A 19113-nucleotide genomic window follows, 5' to 3' on the forward strand; every position below is an offset into this window, starting at 1 on the left:
GTGTCATCGTCTACTTTAATTTATGTGTGTGTGTGTGTGTGTGTGTGTGTGTGTGTGTGTGTGTGTGTGTTCTCCCTGAGTCCAGATGCTAACAGGTGGTAGCTCTGTCCACTGCATAAAGAGTCATTAAAAACAAAATCCGTCATGCAAAAATATGTACACACGCAGACTTTTTAAACTTAGTCAGCACTCAGTGCTAGTTCAATCCTCTGTTTCAGATTGTGTTTTTAGTAAATATGATGAGCTGTGTGCTCGTCTTTGGAGAGTTTGCCAGAGACGGGAGCGTGACAGGTGTTTGGTGACGGAGTCGGTGGCCTCTCTCTGTACTACACTGGTGAGTGTGCACAAGCACTTAACAGCCAGTTCAATTAGATTGTGTGGCCAGTGTCCAATGGTTCAAATGTGCAGCGGGCCAAATTGTGATGTGTGAAGAGCGGGAACATCATTTAGCAGCATGGTGACAGTTTTATTACGATGGGTAATAGCTTGGCTAAACGCTTGAAGCTGGCCTTTCTGAGGAAGTTGGGTGGGAAAATAGAATCAGCTGGGAGTCCTACACAGCTCGCACTTTAATATGCAGTATGTTGCTAAAAATTGTTGTGTTTGTGTTTATGTGGGCATAATCAATGCATGACAAGGAACAAACATGACAATGTATCCAAAATCTAGGGAAGTAAATAAATCACAAAGATCAAGTAGCTCAAAGTATTACTTTAAAACAAAAAGTCAAAACTTTGCTGAAATAAATCAACCTTCAGGGGAAACAAACACATTATTATTATTATTATTATTATTATTATTATTATTATTATTATTATTATTATTATTATTATTATTATTATTATTATTATATCTCCTTGCAATCCCTCATCATAAATTGCATGTCAATTACTTGTGCAGTTCAACTGAAGATGGATTTTACCTTCTCAGATTTTTTTAGAGGCTCAAAGAGGTAAAAAGAAAATAGAAAAAAAGTCTGAATAATTTTTAAACCAGGCAATCGTGTAATAACCCACTGGATTCCTCTTCGACTCCCAAGTTGGAAACCACTGCTCTAATGTCTTTCTGTTAGCATAAATACAGCATCCTAAGCCCTTGCTGTATTACCATTTTAGAGCGTGTGGGAATCAATTAAAGAGTTAAAAGTCAGAGACAATTGAAGAGGTAAAAGTCAACTAAACTAACATCACAATACTTTAAGAAAAGTAACAGACCATTAGCTTTGCCACATGAGAAATCTACATATGTGTGCATCTTCTTAGTCCCAGACTCCTTGTTTATCTCCATCATGAAGAAAATAGTTTAAAGACAAAAATTACAAAGACTTCAGTGTGACCGTTTTCTCCCAGGAGGGTCTGAAGTCTCTGATCTTAATGAGCTTAAAGTCTGACAGTGTTTTCCTGCTTAAATCCACAAAATACTCTCAACAAATCTACAATGTCTAAAACCCCACCCAGCAGGGATATTTGACACCTTTTCTTGTCATTTCTACAGATATGTGCAATACGCAGTCAAGCTACTGTAAGAGCAGACTGGGTGGCACGGACGTTTTTCCCACCTCTAGCACCCACAGCTTGTCAAGTCACAGGACAGATGTGACACCGCACCCTGGCGTATTGTTGTGTAGTGGAGCTAGGCCGTGTACAGATTTGGAATAATGAGATGAAATATAGCATGTAAATAAGGTTGCCATTTTCTCCACGGGCCAACAGGCTGCTTTTTAGATGAGAGCGCTTGTTTTGACCTTCTAAAGCTCTGCCGTGAGTGAGGAACCCTTGACAGATGGCGGGAGCGCTTCACCGCTAGCTTCCAGGCAGATGGGAGACTTTGTGTTTTTATGTTTGTGTGTGGGGAGTGTGGACAGATTGGAGACTTTTGAGATGGTGGCACAAAACTTTTTACCTCTCCCATGCGTGTATGTGTGTTTATGTGTTGGCAGATGATATTTTAGAGGTACTGGCTTAAATTCTTTTATTTTTCTCTCTTTTTTTTGGATAAGAAAATGTCCTCATCACTAGTAGAAGCTTATTTCTACACTCTGTTTCTCCTATCCTGGTTTGTTGGCTGCCTTCTCGCTGACAGGGACATGGGGAGTGTAATAAAGAAATAAATGGCAATAAATCTATTCAAAAGGCGCTGCTGACCTTTGTGGGTGAGTCTCAGTGGTGTCTGTGGCACCAGACAGTTGGCATTATGATTGGGATGTGACATTACACAACACAAAGAGGCAAGATACAGAACTACAAATTGGTTCCCCACAAAAGCAAAAACAGTATTGGTTTCCCAATCCAGTTGTGTTAGCTTCCAGCTCGCACTACGAAGTCCTAAAGTTCATGTGTCATCACTTAGAGGATGCCAAGATAAATCAAGGACAAGTAAACTCAAAGAGGGGAATCATTTAACAACATTTAACAACAAGGTTTCAGAGACCGATCCTATCTGCTTGGTTAATGAAAAGCCACGGTTGCAGTTTTTTTTTTTTTTTAGATTTAATTAAAATCTAACGTTTTAATCTTCAACGTCAGAGCTTTGGCTGAGTCTTAGCTGGCAGATGCACTGCCTCCACAATTCAATAAGAAGGGAAGCTCAGTTTGTAGGCAGATCACAGCTTACACACATCTTATGTTCTGTCTTTTGAGCTGTACACACATTTAAGGAAGACATGACAGTGAATCTTTCTTCTTTTTCTTTCACTGTCAAAGTTATCGCCATTAGAAGTAAACTGTCTGAAGGTTTCAGCCTTCTTGAGGAACCAACACAGACACTTCCCCCCCCCCCCCCCCCCCCCCACACACACACACACACACACACACACACACACACACACACACACACACACACACACACACACACACACACACACACACACACACACACACACACACACACACACACACACAGAGAGCTAACTGTTGATTCTGCAAAGCACAACCCTGTGACACACAAAAGAGCTTGATGGTGTTTTAAGCCCCCAACATCTCCTTCCAGGCAGCGCTGCAACCGTTGACTTCAAGGCACCTAACCCTAACCCTAACCCTACCCTAATCCTAGTGCCTTCCAGGCAGCGCTGCCTGCAAGGAGACGTTGGGGGCTTAAAACACAGATAAACCACAAAAGAGGGCAGTGCATAATTATGACTGTCAGAGGGCCACACATTCTGAAAAACACAGGGTAGAAAGCACTTCAGAGCCATTTGTAGCCACCAGTATTTTGTCGAAAAACTGTGCTACAGTACTTTTGACAAGCTTTAATTTTGGGGCTTTTATCCGCGGCTCACACAAGGTAAAATTTGCCATACATATTGAAACTGGCATGATAAAAACATCTAAAAGTAATTCAGGACTGCAAAAAGCATGCACCATAATGAAAGGGTCAGTGAGCAGAGCAGAGAGGCATAGTCTACTTAAGTAAAGTGAAGGAGGCTGTATTTCTAACCGGGTAAAAAAAAAAAAAAAAAAAAGAGCAATAGGAAAGGCACTTGAGAGGAGCTGTGCATCAGTCAGCCATTGTTAAGCACTGCAGGACTGGGTGATAGGTTTCTGCAGCCTTTGGACTGGACCACACATACAGACACACTTAGCTACAAACGGTAAAAGATGACATCGATGAATACGCAAACAGATATGTTAGGAAGGCAAATATGGAATAGACACGGAGAGATTCAAGAGCTTGTGTTAAATCACCAATCTTCCCAGAATCCCTACCTGCAGTCACTGATCTTACCCGTTCCACCTCTCTGAACCACCAGGCTGGTCTCGGCTCCCACGGCACACTCCTTGAGAAGATCCACCACCTGGGTGTGTGCGAATCCCTGCACGTTTTGCTTATTAATCTCCACGATCAGGTCACCCTCGAATAGACCCGGGCAGCCCAGAGGCTCTAGCACTTGTTTGACTCGCTGGCCTGTAGCGCTGTCAGCGATAGTGAAGCCAAAACCTTCCATGCCCTTCACCATGGTCAGCGTCAGTAGCTCCCCTTGGGTCGCCCCCGACGACGCCATGGAGACGCTGTCAGGAGGTGTGGTGCCGGTGGTGGGAGGAAGCGAGCCGTCCAAGTGGGTGTCACCCGGGTGAGGGGTGAGCAGCTGCTGCTGGGCATTGACCTGGTCCTGACCGGGGTCTGTGACGAAGCGCGCCGTGCGGGAGAGATAGTCCAGGTAGTTGTCGTAGCCCGTCCTGCCGTTCACCATGATGGGCCGCTGCTCCATGATGCCCAGCGGAGAGATGATGGTGGTGTTGTTGTTGGTGTTGGCAGCTTCCTCTGGGTCGTAGGGCAAAGGGTATCCACGGCACAAGACAAGGGTGACGCTTTGGCCAATTGGCACCGACTGGAAGAGTTTGACCACATCGGCGTGGGTGGTGCCCAGGACGCACACATCGTTGATGTAGACAATGACATCCCCTGCAGACAAAAGTATGGCCAGATAGAAACAAAATGCTGTAATGGCTGGAACACGGGAATTAATAGTAGCTACAGAGTCAAACTGCAACTTCCGGTGACTGTTTGACAAGCAGGAAAACTCCATTTAAAATCTGTAGCAATGCAAATTACAAAAAATGCCAGCTCTACAATATAACTTTGCTCAATAGTGTGTTGTGTGATTCATTCCATTTGTCTAGACTTTCAAGACAGGCAGGAAACTAGGGGAGAGAGGGGAAGAAAGAGGGTTCCCAGCCATAGACGGGGATGCTAACGATGTAATATCATTGTTTATTATGTATGTCTGTTTTAAGTAGCCTTCAACGAACCCCATTTCCCACAAACCTAAGACATTCTTGAGGTAGCTAGCTTGACAGATTAAGACAAAAATACATTTGTGAAGGTTCTTGCATGCTCAGGCATGTGTTCCAAATATGCCATTTGTTTTGATTAGTGAAACATGTCTAAATTAACAGGAAAGGAAATTGTATCATCTTGCAAAAGCTTGGAAGTTAAAAATTTCGAAACTGACCTTATAAACTAGGGAGACAGGACAGGGAAGTGCAGATAGTACAGCTAAAAAGTTGGAAAGATGAAAATAGATGACAGAGTTGGAGGATATGATGGATAAGGGAGATATGATGGTGTATAATATGCCCATGTTGTACGAATGCTAACAAATTAATTGCTGTTGAACTTTTTTTCTTTTTTTTTTAAACACAAAGGTTTCAATTCTTAATAGCAACTGCTATTAAGTAATACTGTAGTAAACCCCTGGTCAGAAGAGCCAGTAAAAAAAAAACTTAATGAGAAACTGCATTACGTTACAGATGCTTGTACTAATCCGAAGGTGATGACAGGACTGAGGCTCTCTACAGCTATAGCAGTACTCAATCAGCTGTACAGTAAATCAGCACGGTCCCTCCTTTGGTTTCCCGTACAGCTATAAACACTTTCTACAGATAAACATTACCACAGATAATGTCTTATCTGCCTTTCAAGTGTAAAATAGTGCTGATGACAAGTGGCTAAAATGTTTGCCTTTTATGGGGCAAAGTGCTTTTTTATTTGCTTGCTGCAATATACTGCACTGTAGATAAAACCTAGCTGACAATTAAATGCTCCCACACAAAAGTGCTCCACATCCAGGCTTATCTTTGTCTCAACCAGATTACTAAATATAGTGTTTTGTGCTCCGCTGTGCAGGCACCAAGCAGTTTTTTTTGCATGCAACACTGGGGAAGTGGGAACACAAGGCACAATCCACTGACAAACAGCATTACCGAGGTTGATTATGAAAACAATTATTTTCTAATTGCAGGTATAATTGTTACACTCTTTAAAGAGAGGGCTGGGTGGGAGTATGAGTGTGTGTTGCAGAGAGAGAAAGTGAAAAACAAAGTGCCTCCATGATTAATAAGCAAAGCATGTGCGTTAGTGATTGACCCTTACCTTGCTAACCACCAGCGCCATGCTGTCCAGCTCTCTTAAAACGTGAGCAGCAGACTATAACAGCACTAATGGCTGGGTCAATGACATTTTTTCTGAAACAACATGGCCATGCTGTTGAAATGGAGCAGAGCTACTGACCCCTCTGAGTGACAACAGGAAGTTAAGATATCATTGAAATGTTCTCTCAGTGCAAACTGTGACGCGGACAAATGCTTTCCAAGTTTAAATGCTCCGCCTGTATTGACAGAGCGAGCTCACACCTCGAGGCAACGTGACGTGTGGGACTTTTTAATTAATCCTGGTAAACGCGGACGACATTTGCCTTGAGCACCAGTGTCAGAATCAATAGTTGAGCACACTGGCAGAAAACAAATGACGGTGCCGTGACCTCGATGCGCCCTCGCTGTGTCCATAGATCTCATTCTTTATGACCGGGGAGGAAATGCAGCAAGACGGAGGGTATAAACATGTTTCACAGAAACAGAAAGCTATGAAGCCACATATAGACACATCTTTTACCATGCAAGCTTATACCTAAAAGGGTGAGTTCACACAAATTAGAAAAACAAACATTTTTTTGTTTCACATTTCATGTGCCATGGTTTAGCAAAATATCTGCCTCTGGAACCACCTCAGTAAAATGGAGGTGTATGGAATTTTATACCTGAAATATTTCCTAACAGTGAGGTTTTGCGGATTATCCACCTTAACCGGGACACTGTGTGTTGAAACACGTTGAGACAAATGCAATTTTGTAATTTGGGTAAAATACCCTTAATTAACACATAAGGTACCGAACACACGTGTGCAAAAACACCCTCTCATCCCTCTCTCCATCCATTATAAAACCTCCTGTAGGTCCCTTGTATACTATAAATCATACTATCCTTAACTATAAACACCAAACTCACTGGGACCAAGGCCCATGCTGCTACTACATCCTTGCATATCCTGATCACATATTCATCTCCGGCTAATGGGTGTGTTCAAGAGTCTGTCGACATAACGAGAGGTCTCTGAGGCCCTGCCGAGGCGAGGCCAAGTTAACAGAGCAGTTTAGAGTCTCAGCAGGGTGCAAGCAGTTTGTTAGAGACTGTGGTGTTGTGTGTGTGTGTGTGTGTGTGTGTGTGTCAGGCGAAATAGGGTGCAACATGGCCATGTCATACGTGCAGGTGAGATAAGAATAATGATAAGATTTTCTGAAGACAGAAGGTTGTTAAAACAAAAAACTTTTTCCTCTCCAGCTACCAGTCCACCACCTTACTTTTGGTCTGTATGTGTAACCAGCAACCCTCAAGTTCCCAACCCAACTCCCTACTGACTGAGCTACGGCCACCCAATGTCTTCTACGTGGATCATTAACTCATGCTGAGTTTTGTTTTGTTGTCTGTTGTTTTTGCCTTGTCTTTTAGCGCGGTATAATGTAGCATCAAGTACATATTTAAGAACCTTGTATACAGTTCTCATTTTTAAAATAAGTCCGCTGGAAACATTAGAAAAGCCAGGCAACAACAGGCAACCAACTCATGAAGCTAATGTTAGCTGCATCTGCTAGCAACAGCTCGTCACATTAGCTGAAAAAAGGACCCAAAAAGTGCAAATCTGAATTTGATGTTAGATAAAATTATACTTTTAACTAATTTTAGCAACACCACCAAGCTAAGCTAAATCTTCAGGAATCTACACACAATTTGATTTGAGGACATTTCAACTGTATTTTAGTGGGTGTTATTTATTTATACAGAACGCATTATAAATTATGGCACTTAATCGGTACAAATGCCTCAGTGTCTTATCTTATCACACACTGTAGTATGTGGATACAGTTCAGTGGAATAACCCTCTTTTGCTGATGTGTGAGTGTTACAGCAGTTAGACTCTCCAATTTTAAACATACTGTACCAACAAACGTACTGGATTTTGTACTAAACGCTGCCTCTGGCATCCAAACTAAGCCTCAACACATAAACCTAACGCAGCTCATACCTCTGTACTCCACAGAAACTCAGAAATATCACAGCTAACATACCACATTTCTTTTATGGACAACATTTTTAATACAAAAACACAAAAAATCTTGCCTAGGCAAAACTGCACTGCATGTGGTCTACCAGTCATACATCAGATATTCTAAAACTCTTTTACAATAAGTGCTCTAAGATGTTTTCCCTGGTTGTACAATCACATAGTGGAGACAGCCACGAGGGGTCATAAGGAGAAAGCGGTACAAATTATCTATATGGAATTGGAAATTTCACACCTCCGCAGGCCTGGTTTCTACGTCTGTGTGAGCTCTGAGTTACTGATCGAGCTAGTAGTGCTACTGCAGAAGTAGGACACAAAGTCTGGGGAGGCAAAGTGTGTGTGTGTGTGTGTGTTGGGGGGAGGAGGGGGGGGTGGAGGCTGGATCGTCAGATAGAAATGGAAATGAGCTGAAGGGAGGAAGTGGTGGAGGGGAGAGGAGATGTGGGGTGGCATGGTAGAGATATGAGAGGGATTTGTTAGTTATTTCTGCGGAAAGAATTCATGAAAAAATTAGAGGGGGAATTCTAAAAGAAAGAGAGAGGAGGGGATGAAAAGGCAGACACGCAAAATGTTTTATATGCAGCATTGTCAGGACAAGCTTTATTAGTTATCAGGGAATCTATTTTGGACTACTGCATCGTCACATTTATAAAGAAACAGACATTAATAACCCAATGTTCACAACTACCACGTAATAGAACAATGCAAGGGTTTTGGAGAAGAATAGTAGCTGTGCTACAGATCAAACTCCCTGAGCAGCTTACTTTAGGTATGATAAATGACCACTATGAGCTCTGCATGTGCTCCACCATGTACAGATAGAAGCATCATTGCATGCTGAGAGCACTGACAAACCTGCTAGTTCTATTCCCTTGACCTTTAGTAGAGCTGGTCCGTCTTAGTGTGTGTTAGTGTGTCTTTGTGTGTATGTGCTGCAGTTCCACCCCCATGTGGCCACACCTATGGTGCTCATGAAGTCCGTTTCATGATTAATGGAAGAACAAAACTCCGCAGTTGGTGCACACGCATGCGCACAGACATACACCCACATAAAGAGCAAGTTGCACCTGTAAACATGCACGTATACAATGCATGCATATGCACTTGTAACCATTTCATCTTAAAGTGGAAGCTACATACATCACCATGTGAACGGCAGACTGTGTTCATATTTGAGTGTTTGTTTAATTCAAACTCTTTGTAGGCTGTAGTGCATTAAAAAAGGTAAATGTGGAAAAATTCAGGGCTTGAAAACTTGTGCTTAACCCCGTTTCTTTGAATGTATGCTGCTAAGTGGACCAGATGCTGCAAGAATCAAGCTTCTAAGAGAAGCCACATATACTTGTTATGCAGACATTTGTACTATATTAAATGTATGATCCTGTACTGTACAAATATATGCCATGTTTCAAGAGGAATGTCAACGTTTTAAATGAGCAAGGATAAGTCTCTTTCCTTTCTTTTGTGCCTTTTAGATTGTAGTTTATTGAGCTACATGTGAAGGTTGTTTATTGACTGGGTGTGCTCTCATGTGGCTATTTGTTTAGTATTTTACGCTGTCATATCTCAAGAGAGTTCATGGTTAAATTAAGGTAAAGAAATGTTTTTTTGTTTGTGAGCGTGTTGTTTGTGTTTTAGGCCATGCAGGAAGCTTACCTGTGGCCATCTTTCCATCAGCTGCGGCAGGCCCATCGGGGATAACACTCTTGACCTGGAGGAATTCGTCAGGCTCGTCGCCTCCGATAATAGTGAAGCCGAAGCCCATGTTGCTCTTTTGGAGTGATGTGGACAAGAAACTGCCTTTCAACTGAGTGGGGTCCCGCGTGAACAGCGGCTTCTCTATAAAGGACACATAAACAAACAAATTAACCAAATACAAACTCTAATACTGTCAATGTTTTATAGCAAAGATTAAGACCTCAAAGCTGGTGCAGGGTAGTGCTCACAGGGTGGGGGTACGGGTAAAGCGTATCCAGTAAGAGATATGGGTGTAGCCACAGGAAAACTGGCAGGGTATGATCTTAACTGCAAAACAGCGAACTTGGACAGAGGTGGGTCTGTGGTGCTGAAAGATGCAGGTGTGGCTACCGTGCAAGGTACAAAAGCAACATCCCACCTGGTACACTCAAACATACTAAACTTATTTCCCTTCCTCTCCTCCAATGCTAGGATATGGTGGGTATAAAGGGTGCAGAGAGCATCAGTGGTGCAGGTCTTCAGTCCCATCCCAAAGGCTACCAAGTAAGCAGCAACATACGGCAAATGACATGCTGTCAATCAGGGATCAGTTCCAAGAGAAGATGGTTGAGAGGGTTAGGGAAGATTTGGGACATTTCTAAATGGAGGGAGAGCTGGGAGATTGCTGGAAGAAGGGTGCCTTGTGTAGGAATGAGAAGATCTCCGCCAACAAGCTTAGTCACACTTAACCACGTCTTCTATCTTTTCACCTCAGAGGGAGACGTGGCTAGTGTGCTAGTTTACATCCTTTGTTTGCCGTCACTGGTCCAGACATAGACTGAGTGATTACACTCTCTGTCTACTTATGCCAGGCGATAAGACATGTCATGGTATATGCTCTTCAGACAAATCCTTAAACTGCCTCAAGCGAAAAAGCTTGCTTGCGAGCTAGCATGCTTACAATAAGTCAAACGAGCGCAGGCAGCCATGAGAACGACAGTCAGCCTCCTTTGCTTCCCTCTTGGCCTACTTACTGACAAAGTGCCACAGGGAGAAGGGGCTACAGACAGGCTGCTCTAGCACCACAGTGCAGGCGGAGGTGTGAAGTGGCTGCCGCTGCTGCTGGTGGTGGTGGTGGTGGGGACACGTATTCATCCGCCGGGTCAGGACACGCCGGAGCGGGGAGACGTCGGCGGAGGAGGATGTAGCATACGCAGCGGCCCTGCGACCCAGAGTTGGCGAGGGGGAGAGGTCGCCGAGGCTGTGGCAGCGCACGGGCACCGAGCCGACCTGAACGAGGGGGGGTCTGGGGAGGGGGGCACAGGGGCTGGCATCCTCCACTGGCATCAACATTTGGTGTGAAAAAGAGGAGGAGGTGGAGGTGGGGAGAGGGAAGAGACAGAGCCTCACTGGAATGTACACAAAGTGTAACCACGGAGACAGGCTCTCGAGCGGCGGACTACTACATTACTATGGAAACAAACCTCCACTTCACCGGTCCAGACGGTTTTTTTCTAGCAGTACATCCTACTGCTATGGCTGGTGGAGAGTGAGCACTGTAATCAGGTGGCAAGATCACTGAACAAAATAATCAATCACATTTAAAACCACATGTTCCCCATTTATATGACCAATGAGTATTATTATCAGTCCCACAAGAATGCTGCCGTTCCTCAGACTCTTTGCTTAGGAGTGAACTAATTGTTGTATCTTGTTGTCAAAAGACATAGAAATAGTCTTGTTCCTAACAAGCAAAATGCGCTTAGTGGTTACCCCTCCTTGCATGTTGCTATGGTGATCCAAGCAGCATGTGTGCATCAAGTTTCTCCTGAAGTGGAGGAAGTGGAAAGTGAGTCCCATTTTGTTTCAAGTTGTGAAAATATTCGAAGTATAGAGTACACTTAAATAGATTTTTTTAGGTGGTCCTTTTTTAGGTGGCTCAAATACGTTGCGTAGCTTCCGTGTCGGTACTGCCTTTTTCTACCAACTGGGGGCGTGCTGACCCCCCATCTACTGCAGGTAATACACTGATAATACACTATAGATAAGTACCTCATACAACCCCACTTTAAAAAAAATCCGAACTATCCCTTAAAAAGAGTGTCAATTTATATGAAATGGCTGGACCAAATCTGAAATATTCTGGTGTACAGATCGATACTGTATGTTTAAGTTTGCTACACATTGTCTCACAGAACCTTGGAGTATTATACAGAATTCTTTTATACAGAATCACTTTTTTTCAATGATTTATGAATTATGTTGTAGACATGAAAATCTTTTATTCATCCTCTGGATTTTATGAAGTGGTGGCCCATATTTGAACGCATGACAGAATAAAAAAACACATCATTCATATAAAGAATTCACTATCATTATTGAAATTATTTGGGTGTTATTTATTGGTTACAATAATGCTGCTGTCATGACATTGAAGGTACACCATTACACCGATGAAATCAGAGAGGTTAGCGACATGGTTTGACTTTGACCTGATTTTCTTTGTTTGAATGTTGTTGTATGTACTTAAATTAATTTCCCTGCATTGTTTATTGGTGATGATACTACTTTAAGACCATAGTTGCTTTCAGTTACACCAAAAACTTCACAGATTTCACCGCTTAGCTGATTTACTGTTCTGAAGTTAGTTTTCCAATAACACTTTCCAATTTCTAATAAATACAAAAAAAACATGAAAATAACCCATTATTTATTTTGACTGCAACTATTTACATAAAATGGTTCTTCATCTCCAAATAGACCTCGGTATGATAAAAAAGAAAAGGCATAATACATAAATATCTAAAGCTAATAAGAGATTTTCTGGGGCTGTACAAAAACACTGAAAAGGTTAATGACTGACTAGGCAAGAGCACTTAGCTATATTAACTTATTTATATTCTCTAAAAACATACAGACAGATAATGAGTATGATCATGTTCCCTGATAATGCAAAATTAACATTTTTTTCTTTAAAAAGTGCTGTGGTCTTACCTCTGTAGATGGTGGGAAGGGGCAGTGAGGACAGACCCTGGCTTTGCATCTGCTGCTGCTGCTGGAGTCTCCTTTTAGCCTCCAGGACTGGGTTCTCAAACTGAGTCCTTCTATTTATATGGCTACGATGATAAAAAAACAAAAACCAGTAGAGATTTCACACTATCCTGCTGCACTTATCTTAGCCCCCCTCTCGGCATAGATTATATCTAAAAATTCTGGCACTACAGCAGCTATTGCTGTGATGATTAATTAAATGGCCGGTCCCCCAGATTATGTAACAGAGACGCAGAATGGCTTTTGCGGAGTAAAAAAAGAACAAACGACTGATTCTGGGCTTTTTCCCCCGACATTTAGCTCATAGTCTTATAAGCGGAATTATGTGAATCAGTGACTGGGAGGAAACCTACACATGAAACAATGATTTCCTTTAACGTCCCACGTCGTTCTTAATTTAGTTTGCAAGGGGGAAGGATAGTCAACGACTACAAATACTGTAATTTGCCAGTGTGAAATAATCATAATTAGATACTTCCCTCTCTTTGAGGCTGCATTGTACACACACACACGTACAAACACGCGGACACACACGTGTGTACACACACACGCACGCACGCACGCACGCACGCACGCACACACACACACACACACACACACACACACACACACACACACACACACACACACACACACACACACACACAGTCATTCTCTTCTCTCCTTATCTTTTAAGGAACGCCCCAGTATCACTGTGCCAATTACAAAACAGCTCGACTATATTTTTACATGGTTAGATAATCTCAAGGTCTGGCAACTTCTTTCATGATATTTACATGATGACAAAGAGAGACAATACGAAGATCTACAGAGGGAAGTGCAGTACATAAGGCAGTGATTAGTCAAGTGTTATTCTGGAGGTCTTCTTAAACAAAGTCGAGCCAAATGACTCCCCCTGCCCGTCTAAAAATAGAGCCCCGTCCCTACGCCCCAGAGTAGAGAGCATCCAGCCAAAGAAATGACACCTCTGAATAGGGAAGGGACATGCGGTTCAATAGGGAGGACATGCTACTGCAGCAGTTTGAACACACACACACACACACACACACACACACACACACACACAGTTGGAGATGGATGAACAGACATGCAGAATATTTGAAAAAGAGACCCTGCTCTCTTCTCATGAGCTAGTCTACAGATATAGATGCAGGGAGTGTTCCAGACAGAAGGATCACACAGAAATATGTATAAGCACACACAGACACAAAAACTTTCTCCTGCAAACAAACAGTGAGCCGTCAGAAGGCAGACAAATGGAGCAACTGCTTCCTGGCTGCAGTGCCAGCCTGCTCCTAATGAATATGATGAATACAGCAGCACCAGGCTACACTGAAAATCAAAAGCAAGCCATTACATATTAAAGATGTACCCGACTTACTCAACATAGTAGCTGCCGTAAATGGGGTCATCGATTTTCTCCCAGCCGTACGGAAGCTCTGTAAAAACAGCAGTGAGACAACAATAATGAGAGGGTTTGTTTATTCAATGAACTTGCGACAGAATATTGATCTTAAATGAAAACATCTTTGTGGCAGAATTAGTTTACAGCATCATTTTACTGTGGGTAATTACCAGGAATTTGATGGTGCGATAGAACATGTTAACTGGATGGATTGCTGTTCCTTCCCAGCAAGCCGTGTGTTCAGGCCTGTGAGTATTTTGAAATCTTATCTTTTATAAAAAATGGATGGCGACAAGACATGAAAGAATTGTGTTTTCTCAGCAACTTGCGACATTGATTGATTTAAAGAGGCTATTGGCGCCTTTAAAGCTGCGCATTAAATGCATCCCTCTCCAAGTAAAAGTAGCAAAATAACACCAAATACTGATAGATCTAGTGGCTGAATTTAAACCAGTAAAATATTTATGCCCTGCATCTTTTCCATGATGTAAATATTGTGTTTTGATGTCAGAACGTTGCATAGAAACACAGCTTAAACTATAACAAGCACAAACCCTGAGGGTGTTGAACCTTCACAGCTTCCACTAGTACTATATGTATGTATTGTACTGTATTTATATCGGTATTGAAAACTTTGACTCCGAACGTTACAAACACGTTTGCTGACAAAAAAGCACATCACAGTCAGTTACTGAAAATGGCAGACAGATCAAACACCACAAATGCCATTAGAAGAATTTGAATGACACATCAAAGTGTGACTATCAATGCTCAAACTTTGGATTCATCGTTTTAAAAAGAAAAAATTCATCAAGTGTGCACAATGACATGAAACATGATAATCCATAAAATATGTTCTCACTGTGCTGTGATATACTGCAATTTGATTAGCATGCTTTTGAAAAAAAGAGGCTTTTTATTAATGAACACATTTTTGGAAGGGGACATAATTTTTATCTTTTCAAAATATTTTCATTTTGTTCACTTCACACTACCATTTACAGTTTGGGTTCCTTTCTGTAGGATCAATGTTCCTTAATGCATTCCCCAAAGTTTTTTTTTTTTTTTTTTTTTTTTTTTTTTTTTTGGGCTTGTGAGAAAGGGGGAGAGAGAGAGAGAGAGAGAGAGAGGGGGGGAGAGAGAGACATGCAGGAAATCGTCACAGGTCGGAGTCGGATCCTGGACCTCTGCATCAAGGCATAAACCTCTAAACATGCGCATGACCTGATGGGCACGCTAAATCAAAAGTCAGAAGATAAGAAGAATAAAGTTATTATAATTTATTCTCACTGGACCTTAAATATTGGTAGCAAATTTCATGGCAATCCATACAAAAGTTGTCGAGGCATTTCACTCAGAACCACAAATGTCAACTTGTTGGTGGCACTACAGAAAAAATCAGGTGATCACAAAAGACATGAATATTCATCCTCTGGGAACCATGAATGTCAGCACAAAATTTCATGGCAATCCATTTGATAGTTGCTGATATATTTAATCTGGACCAAAGTGGTGGACTGACAGACCAAAAGTATGTGCTCAGATACTGTGAATAGCTTCAACTTGGCATATACAGAGTGGCCTCTAACTTTTCAAAAGCACTATATGAACGCAAAGTCATAGATACTTCTGCTCCGTCAGCCTCTTTCTGTATGTGGACTGCACTGCAGAACATGCTGCCTTTGTTCTCAATGATCAAAGCTCTTCCTCAAACCTCTGACAGTCATCAGTCATACTGGACAGGGCTTTTAAAGTTGCCCTCTCCTTTTTCCACAGCTCACTGACAAAACACAATTCTTCGAAACATGTCTAGAAGGAATCCCCTGTTTGCTTTCCATGATATGAACAATTAGCATTTAAAGTTTATTCCCATTATTTTCCCTATTTTAGCATGCATGATCATTCAAAACCAAGTTGGGTACATAGTGTTAAAAGCTTCTGCTGAAATAGCATCAAAGCTGAATCTAGCAGCAGAGCTCGGGGACTGTGTTTCAGCGCGGCTCAGCTTAGAATCAGACAAGCTTCGATTAGTGACAATGCGAAGTTAATCAGGATGAGAGCGGAGATAACGGCAGAGAAAATTCTTCCTAATAGGAAAGAAAACCATCCAGAGGGAGCGCTTAAGGAGGAGGACCTCGCGGCTGGTCGAGAGCACGGCTGCAGCCATACACCACGGATATAATCTACTGTATGGTCATTGCGTACATTTATTTGCACTGCTTGACCTAGTTTACGGACTCAAGAGATAGCTACTCCCATTCCTCCCGGTCCTCCCACGCAGAGCAGAAATATCAAAAACAATGCTGGTGCAGTGCTCGTGCACGGGCCATATGCCTCTCACCCCGGCCCACCGTTCCCTCAAAACAAATGATTAAACTTGCAGTAGGACAGACTATTTTCTGCCTGCACACTCACTTAAATGCATACTTACCACACACACACACACACACACACACACACACACACACGGCTGTGAGTGATATAACGGAGTGCTGCGAGCAGGTTGACAGCCCACGGGAATACCTCCTGTGAACACTGCAACATTCCTTTGCCCCATCTCCACTCATTAAATATGAAAGAGTGTTTCATGTTCTCACCTTTACTGGGCACCATGCATGCACACACACACACACACACACACACACACAGTCATTTTGCATATGCACACACAAATGCAGGAGATCAAAGGGCTGTCGTGTATTTCAGCAGTCTTCTTATAAAAAGCGTTTTCTATTAAAATGTCCACAGGAGGAGCTGCAGGAAGCCAGAAAAGTCTCTGCTTTCGGGAGAAGGGAACACAGACTCTAGAAACCAAGCCGCACACTGATTTGGAGTTGAATTCAAAAATAAGAACAAGAACAACATGTCGATAATAAATTGCCTTGATTGTCCATTTGAACGTCCTTTTAGCGATACCACTGTGTTCCCAAATGTATTTTTTATTTTCTGACTTACGTGTTATGAGAAGACTGAGGCCTCGATGTCTTTGTTTGAGTATGGATCTAAAGGCTTTTGTTTGGCATTGAGTGTCATCTTTAACCTCTATGTCAGCAGTCTGCAATGTAGAGCTAATTTAGGACAAGGAGAGAGAGATATATATCAAGAAAGAGAGATAGATAGATAGATAGATAGAGAGATAGATAGATAGAGAGATAGAGAGAGAGAGAGAGAGAGAGCGAGAGAGTGGAGAGTATGCCATATAAAGCCGGCACTGCTTATCACTGCCATGCTGCATTCGTCCACGAAGGAAATGTCAAGCTGGTGTGAAATGTCTAGGTAGGAACTCTTACGATGAAGCCCCCGAAGCAAGTGGGAAAATGTTTGCAATCTCTAGTCATGCCACAACAGTCATCCAGCAGTCACAGGTGGAGGGCCACTTACTACCAGCAGGAGGCATCCTGGCATCTTCCCCACAATTTCTCTCCCCCAGTGCTACTCAATAATCTTCTCCTCTCTTTCCACCTCTAATTCTTCCTTTCTCAAGTATCCTCACATGCAGTCTCACAGACCAGGCCTTTTTTTGAAGTGTCATTCTATCTTTAAAGAGCAAACTAGCTGAACAGAATCTTTTTCAGCATCTCAAGCCTTTTAAAAAGTCCTTTCCTACCGAATACTGCACTGTGCTGGGTTTCATTTATCATGTTACCTTTAAATGCAGCGTACATTCCAGCAGTGAGTTTACTGTGAAAAACAAAATCCACAGGCTAAGGTGTGATGTTTCAGAACACACAATTGGCAGCACAACCAAATGAAAGATCCAATATACTTCGAACACATGAATGGAGTTAAGTATGCTGTTGATGTGAGCAGTGGTTCAGACTCACCTACTGCAGAGCCCTTTCTTTGCAGTATAATCCAACCTCAATTATCTAAACCTCAAACTGAAAGCTGCATGATTGCATGCACCAAATGTAATGGTAATCCTTCCAATAATTAAGATATTTTACTCAAGACCATAGCGGTGGAAAGACTGCCTGACACTGCCATCCATCTAAACATCTCCAGGACTTCTGATAAAGATTCATAATATGTTGGTTGGATTATTCTCTTTCTCAAAGCCATACAAACTTCATAAGGTGCTGACAAAATCAAAATAAATGGAAAAATGCAATACTGTTTTTGTAAGATGAGGCCTGCATGCAGTTTAATATGCCCAGCTTATTATTCTTGGGGCTGATATGAAGATATAGCCAGCTGACCCCTCTTGCTGAAATAAGGTATTACATGCGGGCATGATTTGTTTCTGTAGCAGGGACAGAACCTGCTGCCCGCTTGGCCAACTGAACATTAATACACTCAGACCACCTGTGAATTCAATTCCAACCATGTTTAAAGTGATATATAGCGCTGTTTGCAGAAAAATGAAGCCATTTATTTTAAGATTATCCAGGGTTGCAGGTCCAACGTGAAGATCAGCAGAAATCTTACCTCAGCTAACCTTCTGATGGCTTTAACAACACCTGTATACACAGTAAACATTATTCTTATCACTATTATTTGTTTTCCTCAGGAACCGCATATAAACAGGGCTAAAGCTACCAATTGTGACTCAGACATGATGTTTACAGAGGACCTGGAAGTGCTGATGAACAGAACTCAGCCTAAATATTTCCTGAATCAGTATAACCTATGATTCATAAACTCGGCTCCCTCCCCAGTCAACAGAAGAACCATCTTCCATGATATTTAAACCAGTCAGATGAAATATGTTCTGTGCCTTTCTGAGCTTGTTGACGGGTAAACATGACTTGGCAGAGAAAATCTCACCTGGAAGATGGGGAAATTAGCTTCTTCTGTTTCACTAGTTTAAGGGAGAGAGGCTGGGCCAGCACATGCACGTGGGTAAGGTGATACACATTCCTGCCGATGGATTCACACTATTACACTGATCTACAGGTAGCGGATAACGCGCCAAGAAACACAGCAAAACATCCGCAGAGGCAGGGAAGACGAATACTGCAAGCAAGTAATGGATGTTAATAATGCAGTTTTCAAACCTTTGACAAAAAAATATGCAATTGCATTAAATATATTTGTTAAAACTCAATAATACACACAATACACTTTGGTAAGTAAAACTGAAT

At 42.2% G+C, this 19113-nt stretch overlaps 1 protein-coding gene across 6 annotated transcripts in view; it reads right to left on the reverse strand.

Moving 5' to 3' along the window:
- The window catches only part of magi2a (membrane associated guanylate kinase, WW and PDZ domain containing 2a), a 244186-nt gene that overhangs the window by 31337 nt on the left and 193736 nt on the right, over positions 1-19113 (reverse strand). For all 6 annotated transcript variants that reach the window (XM_028571367.1, XM_028571366.1, XM_028571364.1 and 3 more), the window contains exons 8-11: positions 14006-14063; positions 12568-12689; positions 9553-9735; positions 3724-4401 (exon numbers count right to left, since the gene is read on the reverse strand). In XM_028571367.1, coding sequence (XP_028427168.1) covers positions 3724-4401; positions 9553-9735; positions 12568-12689; positions 14006-14063 — 1041 coding nt within the window. The remainder of the gene's footprint in view (positions 1-3723; positions 4402-9552; positions 9736-12567; positions 12690-14005; positions 14064-19113) is intronic.

Source organism: Perca flavescens, chromosome 23 (genome assembly GCF_004354835.1).
Source record: "Perca flavescens isolate YP-PL-M2 chromosome 23, PFLA_1.0, whole genome shotgun sequence".
In the NCBI taxonomy this organism is placed as follows: Eukaryota; Metazoa; Chordata; class Actinopteri; order Perciformes; family Percidae; genus Perca; species Perca flavescens.